General features: G+C 44.4%; 1 protein-coding gene across 2 annotated transcripts; it reads right to left on the reverse strand.

Annotated features, from left to right (window-relative positions):
* Positions 1-3286: 3286 nt before the first annotated feature.
* On the reverse strand, positions 3287-10456 carry LOC311024196 (neuronal acetylcholine receptor subunit alpha-7-like). Of its 2 annotated transcripts, none has more exons than XM_084026499.1 (10): positions 10277-10456; positions 8874-9013; positions 8417-8461; positions 7866-7972; positions 7685-7764; positions 7232-7399; positions 6705-6899; positions 6177-6263; positions 5960-6069; positions 3287-5549 (listed from the first exon to the last, which is right to left on the reverse strand). In XM_084026499.1, the coding sequence occupies exons 1-10, from the start codon at positions 10326-10328 to the stop codon at positions 4674-4676; spliced, it is 1860 nt and encodes a 619-aa protein (XP_083882625.1). In that variant the 5' UTR covers positions 10329-10456; the 3' UTR covers positions 3287-4673. The 2 variants fall into 2 exon arrangements, with proteins under 2 accessions (XP_083882625.1, XP_083882624.1); XM_084026498.1 differs by having other exon boundaries at positions 7866-7975.
* Between the last annotated feature and the right edge of the window lie 176 nt (positions 10457-10632).

Here is a 10632-nt window from a genome sequence, read left to right on the forward strand (position 1 = left end):
AAGAAAAGTAAGGGCAGTTTGCACACTTCATCAACATGACAGATATGAACTGTCACATTCATTTAAGGCTTTGTAGCAACTGATCACAGCTCTGCAATGTAATGTCACTCAATGTCCCTCTAAATGAGCCCGGTTAACATTCTCATATCTAATAAAAATAATGCAATAAGGTAGAACATTATTATCTGACGATGCAATAATGACTTCAGGCTTTAAAAAAATGTAATTAAAATGTGACTCCAAGCTGCCGTTAAGGATTAATCATTGCTAATTGCAATATTTTGGTGGTACTACCTTACTCATCTGATCGAAATATGTATTGCATAATTAACTCATTTGGAAGGACTTGTAATGTCTTTCTTAATCTGAGGAATGCTACAATGTTCAGTTGCTTCTAGCTTCTACAAAACCCTCCTATTAGTGCTGTGTGATTATGGCTTATTATCATGGTAGTAATAAGAATATTTTCCAAAATCAATATATCATAATATGGATCATTTATGCAAAATGACTTGTAAGATAATCAAACCGATGCTCAAAGCAAAGGCCTGTGTTGCGCTGCCTTACATTAGATGAAAAAAAATAAATAAATTGTGATCAGCATCTGATGCCAGTGAATGTCCGTCTATTTAGCTCGTGATGAGAAGATCAAAAGTATTTCCTTTTGTCTTTTTGTCGTCTACAAGCAAGTAAAGAGTCGTAGATTGACATCAGTTGCTCTTGTTATAATGATGGTGCTGTTCACAAAAAGGCATTTTGGGTGATTAATGAGCTCCAACAGACCTCTGGATGCGTAAAGGAGGTTTAATTGAATGTTGAGCCTTGAACTGAGAGAATTGCAACCCTAAGGCTGACTGCATTTCCCAGAACCCTTGTCCGTTCACTGGGCCGTGTCTGACGTGGTCGATTTGGTCTGATCTGCCCTCTCAAGTGTGCATTCACCCCTCCCTCTCTCTCCCTCTCCCTCCCTCCCTCTCCCTCTCCCTCTCTCTCTCAACTCATCCAGACATAAGTTCAGCGTCACTCATTTTATTTATTTCAGTAAGATACTATGTTAAATTCAGCTTCTCTATTGTCAAGTGTTTCACCTGATATGGTTTGGCTTTCTGAGAGTCGCGCTAAGAAAAGGATGGAGATTGACACCCTGCAGATTCTTTGACATGTTGAAATGTAAAATTTAAGACAAAGTGTTTGGTTACGTCGCTTACTGTAAGAAATTGTAACATATTCTTTTAAATAAACCGATTTATTGATGCAAATTTGGTTGTTTTTCCCCCTTTATTTGTGTGTGAGTGAGAGTTACCTATGACGACGTTACACTCTGGTTCTCCCACGTTCACTTGGTGTACCCACATCTGCTTCCCCTCTTCCTCACTGTCCTTCCACGACTTCAATGTATTTTAATGAGATCTGGGAAACAATTACCCAACAGGCAGTGAAATGGCCATTCCATATCGATCGGCATCGAGGGCCTGCATCGTAATTAATAGGTATTGACCGTTGGTGTTCTGGGATGTTATCTGGAGACATCGGACTTCTGAAGAGAACACCACGGGGCAGAAAGCATGTCCTGAGAGGAGTTTTACAAACGGACGGGCTTCAGTGACGATCGGTTTCGTAACAGCCTTTACGGATAATTGAATTTAAAAAAAAGAAACCAAAACAAGTAGATTGTGTGGTAGCTTTAATTGAGATTTGGGTGCTGCAAAGTGTTAACTTTCAGCCGGTCACAAGGACGGTGGGACATATGATGGTCTGGCAACTGTCTGGAATGTTGATATTCCTCCTCTTCAAAGTGGGACTGACTTTGAAAAATCATGGTAAACTGAGAAAATATTGCATGATTGTGTCACAGCCGTCTTTCATTTGAACATACTGAAATCAAACTAAAGTTTAATTCAACCATATTTCAATGCGGCACATTGTGTTCACTATTTCTATCATCTTTAATATTCTCTCCCGCCCCTTATTTTTCCCACATGAGCAAACACAGAACTGAAGTGACAGCAGTTTAGTGTGTGTGTGTGTGTGTGTGTGTGTGTGTGTGTGTGTGTGTGTGTGTGTGTGAGTGAGAGTGAGAGAGACTGAGCTTTGGGACTATGTGTGGTTACTGCATTAGGTCTGCAGCAGCATCCTGACTTTGGCCACTTGGTGCATGAGGGGGTTTGTTGCTCGGCTTCTGACGTGGGTGCAAATGTGTGCGACAACTGCAGCAACACGTCGCGGGGCCCTTTCATACCAAATCCCCCTGCGTCCCACTCTCCTGCCTGCTGCATCGTGGTCCGCTGGTCTGTGGGACTCGGAGCTGTGGACACCAGAGCAGGGGGAGGACCGGGCCCTCGGAGGAGGGGGTATCTTTAGATGTAATACCTGTGCTGTGTTGCATCTCTCCGCTGTGTTGGATGGTGAACCGCCCGGCCTGCACATACGCTGTACTTATGAAAGGTTTACAGGCTGATTAATAGCCCCGGGGCTGAAGGTTTGAAATAACACATGCCAAAACAGCAATTAGCCAAATTCAATCATCATAAAGTGTTGCATTATTGCAGTCAGTCATTTTACATTGGCCAAGACCCTTTAATGCATTCTTTGCCAAGATGTCCCGTCACCCCTTAATCCTGGTCTTAGTGCAGTTTAGCAGCAGCATCCCGGAGGAGAAGGAGGGGAGAGTCACTCCTCTCCTCCTCCTTCTCCTCCTCTCCATTCTTCCTCCTCCTCTCCCTCTCTCATTAATGAGCAATCAGTTAAAAACTTTATCGGCTCCACTTGGCTTTCTCAGCTAATTTCTTACCCCCCCTCCTCTGATTCTCTCAGCCATGCACTACCACTCAGATCTTTTTTTCTTTCTGCACTCTTTCATCCTGCATTGTTTCCATGTCTGTGCCTCTGCATAGCCCTCCCCTCCATCCCTCATTCTGTCTCTTTCTTCCTTTTGCTCTCTTTATCGCTGCACTTCATTACTTCCATCGTGCCTTTGCTCTCTCTGGCTCTTTTCTCCTTTCACACCCGCCTCTCCCTTACTCATCCTGTCCTCTGTTTCTGCGTCCTTTTTCAACTCCAATCGGAGGGATGGCAGCCAGAGAATATAGGACATATGATGCACGTTGAGAGAGTACAAAAGACGAGGCCGTTTATTTCATGTTTACAGCTCAGTCTGTCACAGATTACTGGCATTCATGTCCAACACTTCTCCAAATGTGTGGCGCCATTTACATTCAGGGTAGAGATGGTGTGTGTGTGTGTGTGTGTGTGTGTGTGTGTGTGTATGTATGTGAGTGCAAAAAGGACTCTTGAAAAGCTGAGTCGTTGCAATCTGAACCTTATCTGTGGTTGCACAGAAGGACAATATTGTTTCACATTAAGCATAAAACCGGAGCTGTGACTCACAGTGCATCCCATAATTGTAAACGAGAGAGAGAGAGAGAGAGAGAGAGAGAGAGAGAGAGAGAGAGAGAGTACTATAAACAACCCTCTCAGCTGAGCTCATATCAGCTATTGCACAGTTTAATTTGATAGAAATGAATTAGTAATCGGCTTTGAAAGAGGAGGAGACTGAATCGTTGTGTGTCTGCGCTTGAACTTGGTTTTGGATGCATGACTTGTATTGCTCTTGCACTCATCTCCTTGGGATGTTATATACTGAGGTGTTGTCTGCTGTTTTCTGTCTGTTTACAATTGCTCATTTTTATCTTGTGCTCTGAATATCTTGTTCAGGACTCACTTGAAAATGATGTTTTTAATCCTAATGGGACTTATCTTGGTCAAATAAAGGTTAAAGAAAAGAAAAACCAACCTCTGTGGCAGCATGCAGCGTGTTTCTTCGATGGACGGAGGGTTTTCTGCTTAGGAAGCACTATGCAGCTAACGTGAAGAAATCAATCACCAATGTCTTCGTCCCAGTACATGATGTCCAGGCTGAATCATGGTGATAAAGAGTGTTCATGGGGGTACAATTATTTTTGACAACCTTTTAAAAAGGAATCCTTGAACATTTAATTGAAATTCTCAAAAAAAAATCATTATAAATATCAAATCTGTAACAGTGCACCACAATGTAACTAGTATTTGTGGAAGCCGTAACAGAAGAGAGTCTGGTCTGTCAGGAAATGCACGTCATTTTCCAGTTTCTCTACTGAGCATCTTTGCGTAGCCTCCATAGGCGACAGTACAAATAGCCTACTTTAGAACATGTGGTAAAGTCATGCTTCCTTATTAAATGCACAATTTTCCTTTAGAATCCTTAATCACAAAACTATTCATTTCTCATTTAACACTGTCAAACTTTAAAACATTAAAAATCCACAAACAATTATCCACATTCAAATCAAGCACTTGCTGCTCTGTTGAAGGTTTCAGTTGTGAAAAAACGTGCCGAAATGATCAATGCGATGGTTCGTTCACGAGAGAGAAGACTGGAAAACTGCCTTTTGGGAGAAACAATGAGATCAGTCAGACTTCCATAGAAACCATTTAAAAAAGAATGTGTGAACATTAAATGTGAGCATCATCAGGAGGAAAAATGGCAAAATATAATGGCATAACATTTCTGAAGTCCACTCCAGCTTACTGAATATGAAATATTTGCTGTTGCGTGTCAAGGATCATTCACAGCAATTGTGCTTCCAACAAATCCTGCACATCTCCCGCCCCCATCAAATCGCTCTTTTTTTCCGTCAGAGGAAATCTTTTGACAGAGCTTCTCCGAAGTTGGGTGCAGCCATGAGAATAGCGATGGTACAGATGATGTTGAAAACACTGAATCCCACCAGGCACAGGCGGTCGATGACAGCTGCGGCAAACTGCCACTGCTCCGACAAACTGAGCTGCCGGTCCTGCTCCTTAACGCGCTCCACTAAAAACTGCACTTCCACCAGAAGAGCCTGCAGCTGGTTGTCTACTGCCACAGACCGACTCGCACCGTTCTGGGTATGTGAAGCGGCTGATCTCCCTGCTCCGGCCACAGCGTCCAGGCCGCAGGATGTGGTTGATGGGTCAGGGTCTGGGGACAGCGGAGTGTCCTGTGGGGGGCTCCCTAACATGGAGGATTGGAGGTGCTGATGGATGGGTGTATCTCCAGGTGGTCCTCCTCCTGCTGCTGCACCCTCTCCATCTCCTCCCCCTACTCCATTGTTAACCCTCCCGTAACTTGTGGTTCTGCTCCTCTGAACTGGCTCCAGCTCTGCTGTGGTCTGGAACGTCTGGAAGCCCATGTAAAGCAGATGGCCGTTGGGCTGTGGATGTGGGTTGGGGCTGGCCTCTCTGTGGATGGGATGAGGGGGGATAACAGCCTGAGGGTGGGGTCGGTGGGACGGGGGGTATGACAGAGGGTGGTTGAGCTGAGCCAGGCTGGCCTGCAGGGAGCTGAGGCTCTGGGGGAGGATGGAGGGCACTGGCGTGGGGACGGTGGTGGTGGTGGCGGTGGTGGTGGGAGAGGACAGGGTCTTGCTCTGATAGCCTGCTTGGCAGCTGGAGAGAGGCGGCTCAGCTCCCTCTCCAGGACGCTTCATCCGCAGGAACCAAGGAACCCACTGCAGCAGAACCAAATGCACCTGACACACAGGAGATAAAAACACTTCAAATGACGAACTTAAATGTTTGTTTATGGTCTTAATTGACCTTTAACATACAGGTTCCAGGTTCAACCTCATCCAGTTTTATTGATATAGCATTTTATTCCAGTTTAAATTTGAATTGTTAACCTTTATTCTTGTTAGGAACATTACAAACATCTGCCTTGGACAAAGTAAATCTCATACAAGACCTTATTTGGTCACATTATTATGCAATGCAGGTTTTACCTTGATCAAATATCCTTGTACAAGCTGGAACTACAAGGCATTTAACGGGAACTAAGAGATGGGATACTATTACATGCTATTAACCGCTGTGTTTAAGCAGTCTTTTGTTATTTTATTTTGCATTTGATTGCACTATTTTATTTTTAGGTCTTTGAACTCACCCAACGCGGCATGTGTCCACTGTTGGGGTTGTGGTGATGGAACTGAAGGACGATGACTGTGGCCACTACGGACATCCCAACGATCACCATGGTGCTAGCAAAGTACTGACCTGGGCAGACAGGAGGGGAGGGCACATTTCACTCATTAGGTGTTGGTGAACAATGACAATAGACCAAAAACACCCACAGACATGCACACACACGGATAGACACTGACCTATAAGGGGGACAGAATCTGACGTGGCGGGCATAATCTCTGCAACCATCAGCATGAAGACAGTCAGAGAAAGAAGAACCGTGATGCCTGGAGGGGGACACCAGGGAGGAGGAGTTTGCAAGGAAAAAGAAGAGCGAACCCTCAAGAAAAGGACATTTTGCGACTGTGCTGTGGAACAGTTTATTTGGTATGTACTCCTTGACTACCGTCGTCTGCCTTTCTGACAACCCCAAGAAAAACTCATTTGATTTTAGTCTCTGGCCCTGTCTCTGTCTCTCCTCCACCTCAGTCCTCTGGACACAGCAAAAGCTCTGCATAGCTGATGGATAGTTTCCCGTAATGTTGACAGAGATGTTATAAGAATAAAGAAGCCCATGTTTTCATAAACGAAGCAGTAGAAAGAAATATATCTTATCTTGTTGCAGTCACGCCTCTTATTTTCCCCATCTCATATTTTCTCACCTGTACTCATCCTAACGCCATCCCTCACCCCCTGTTCTCCTCCAGCCTCCTCTTGTTATTCCTCACCCAGGCTGATCTTCTCCCCCGAGTTGGCGGGAAGCAGGAAGACCACCAGGGTCATGGAAGAGAGGAGCACACAGGGGATGAGGAGGTTGAGAGCATAAAACAACGTCCTCCTTCGCAAGGTCACCACGAAGGTAACATCGGGGTACGGCTCCGCACAGCAGTCGTAGAAAACCTCGTGACGGCCCCCAGGAACCTCTGACGGGCAGAGACATGCGCAGATGGAGCAAATATGGCATTATAATGGATAAAAAAACACCAGTGATGAAAGTCATAAAAGGGTGTTATTGAATAGTAGAGAAGTAGAGTGCAGAAGGAAAGAGCTGCTTTTATGAAAATCAATGATGCTGCCTGCAGGGAGGCAGAATATGTTATTTATATTACTCAATTTTATTTATTTATTTTAGTATTTTCATTCAATGAAATATTGGTAAGGCAAACTCTAACTTCTAAAATCTGTGGCAGTAATGTAAGCACTGTTGACAAGCAACACTTGTTTGTCTTCCGGGGGCCTCGACAGCCGGTCTCACCCAGAAGGTCCCACTCCCCGTTGGTCATGTATCCCGACACATCTGCCTCCTTCATCTGGAGGTCCAGCAGCCAGCCGTCAAATGTCCAGGAGCCAAACTTCAGCTCACAGCGCTGGATGTCAAATGGAAACCACCGCACGTCCACGTTACATGTGCTGACAAATATCCCTTGGGGAAAAAAAGAGGAAAAAATGTTCAAAGTCAAAGGGAAGTTATAGGTTGAGAAGGTCAACAATAGTTTATCAGGTCAAAATTTCAAGTAAACTCAACCTTTAATATCAAAGTTAAATCATCAAAGATAAAAAAAAATCTCATCTGGAAGTATGTGAATAAAAAAAGATTACGTTTCCATGAACATTTTTAGGGATTAATCTGCTGCAGCATGAATTAGGCTGCATGTGTGTGAATGACTGCCGTAGTTTGAGGACAACGTGCTGATGAAGTTGATCTTACCTGGAGGCAGATACTCACAGAAGCCACTGGAGTTGACCAGCACATTGGTCTTAAAGGTGGCATCAAACTTATCATGAGCACTGGAGGATAGTAACACAGGGATGAGATGGTGTAGAGCTCCCGACACCGGGGGAGAGAGTGTGTGTGAGTGTGTGTGTGTGTGTGTGTGTGCTGCACATACCTGTTGTAAAGCAATATGTCAGGAGTCCAGACCTGGTCGGGAGTGAAACGGAGGTTCTTAACTCCAGGATACTCTGACTGGTTCCACTGGAGGTAGTGGTCGTACCACTGCTGGGAGACACAAGCCAGAAAACCCTGCTTCTGCATATCAGAATAATGGTGATGAATAAACATGACAACGTCACCATCTGATTTTCCACATGGTTATTGAACTATTGGTCTACTCTGTGAGTCTACTCTGTACACACACACACACACACACACACACACACTCACACACACATGTTGTGCATGCCTGTGTGTCCCGGAAGAAGGATCCGTCCTCTGTTGCTCTTTCTGAAATCGAGGGTTTAAGGGTAGAAAGCGTCATACACTCTACAGTGAAGCCCTCTTTGCCAAAATGGTGATGTTTTGGTCCTATGTAAATAAGATCGCCTTGACAGAGAGAAAGAGGTCGGACAAGTCTCATGATATTCATATTAAGGCCGTGTGAGTGATGAGGGGATTTCCATGACACAGATCAGTACCACATACTTGATTCATCACACTCACCATCTGCAGCCAGGCATTCGTGGTGAGGATCTGGCTCTTTTCATCCTTGCATAACACAAGACATATCAGAGGAGAGCACTTTAGCATTCATTACAATAAAGGTTATTTGAATTGATCATTCCAGTTTAAGTGACGGAGGACATGAATCCTTGTTCTAAAACTAAAGCTAATGCAATACTTTAACACTCTGAATAATCAAGTGGACATCTTCAATCTTTCTAGCTGGAATTTCTTCTTTTTCATATCATCTTTCTGGGAAATGTTGTCCGTGGACACACATGGTAGCATTACACTTCAAGTTTGGGAGATTTGACTGATTCAGACTTTGTATCAGCTTCTCCTGAAGAATGCATTTACACATGGGATACACTGGGAAACAGTATTATGAGTGTGTTCTTGTTTGAATGTATCACTTGGGTGTATAACTATGTGATCGATGCAGGTGTGTCGTGCGTACCACATCCATAACCTGCATCAGAGTGTAGGAGAACTGGACGGTGAGACTCTGGGAGTCGTTGGCCACCGGTCTCTCCATTGGGTTGTAGTCCTTCAGCAGCTCCCTGAGCAGAACCCGCTGGTGAGGACCCTGCACTGATCCTGAAGAGGGGAGGAGGAGGGAGTTCAATGGAGGGGAAAAGGATGGAGGTGAGGGGAAATATGGGAGTGTTGAATCACAAAAGAAGAGAAACAAGTGACGGTTACAAGGAGAAAGCTGTGTCGGGGAAGAGAAGCGGGACGCACTCAAGAGAAAGAGCGTGTGATTACAATGAGTGATGGATTGTAACTGTGATGTAGGAACTGAAGAGAAGAAGACACTAACAGACAGTAGACATGCTCCAATGGAGGTACAACCAGAGGGTGAGCTTTTGGAGGCAAAGGAAAATGTAACAGAGATATACGGCACGGTGGATTACACAGGACAAGAGGAGAGAACACAGAATGAAAATGTGTGAGACAACGAGTGGGAAGGAGGCAGGGGAGCAGAGAGAAAGCACTATGCTCCTCCTGATCAATTACACCTCTGATTGATCACCAGCAGACAGCCCTTCCTACTGCTGTAAAAATGTCGGTTTCATTTCATGCAGGAAATAGTGCGGCCGTTAAACACTGAAACACCCCGGACAGACCAGCACTCACAGCGATGACAGCAAAGAACTGTCTTCCTCTCCTCGGCCTATAACTCCACCAAAGGCTCCGGTTCACTTTTTTATCTGCGCTCCACGGGGCAATCACTTTGATGTGGAAGGAGCTGTCGTTATAACAAGCATTTTCAAAACGAATATACACTTTAAATAGCTGCTAATAGCGCATACCACTCGACAGTAATGGGCTAAGATTAATACACTTACTGCATGGTGTCAAATCTATATTCATTTACTAGACCTTCATTAATATCAATATGACTCCACATGGGGTCTGCCTGTAATTCAGATTAATAGTCGCCACTGTCCATTATGTCCAGCCATAGTAAATTAACCATAGCAACCTCATAATCACCCTTCTCTTTCTTTCAAGATATCTATCTATCTATCTATCTATCTATCTATCTATCTATCTATCTATCTATCTATCTATCTATCTATCTATCTACAGTATTCTCTTATATAGCAAAAATATGCATAGCTCAGCAATGTAATCAGATGTCAAAGATGATTGCATTTCATACTGTTGCTTGCTCATTTTAAAATGCCTTCCGTCTGGCAGCAACCCAACATACTCTCTCCTGGTGTTGAAATGAGCTGCTGAGTGCATGCTGGAACGAGACATGTCAAAACACATACGGTTTATATACAACACATGCAGAAAACACACACTTGCTCAAACACAGTATCACTCAAAGCACAAATGAAAGTCACTCACCCCGAAGCAGAGTAGCAAATATCAACAGCCAAAGAGCCACAGCCTGCCACATACTGCATTCCTGTGTACAAACAGAGAAAGAGTGGAAGAGGAAGGGTGAAAAATGGGAGACTGAGATAGGGAGCAGGGTCTGAAGAGGAAGAAAGGTTGTAGAAAACAAGTGGAGAGAGTGTGATACTGGCAGAGAAGGGGAGGGGAGGGAGAGCGAGGGATGCAGTGAAATGAAGACTCCTCTGAAGAAGGAGATGCTGTGTGTCGGAGTCTGATACTGAGGGCTTACCCCGGCTCAGGTTTACCCTTCATGCTTGTCTGCTCATTCATTCCTGCAGACTTTCTGATACGTGCTTAGCTGTCAT

Source organism: Eutrigla gurnardus (genome assembly GCF_963514095.1).
Source record: "Eutrigla gurnardus genome assembly, chromosome: 14".
NCBI lineage: Eukaryota > Metazoa > Chordata > Actinopteri > Perciformes > Triglidae > Eutrigla > Eutrigla gurnardus.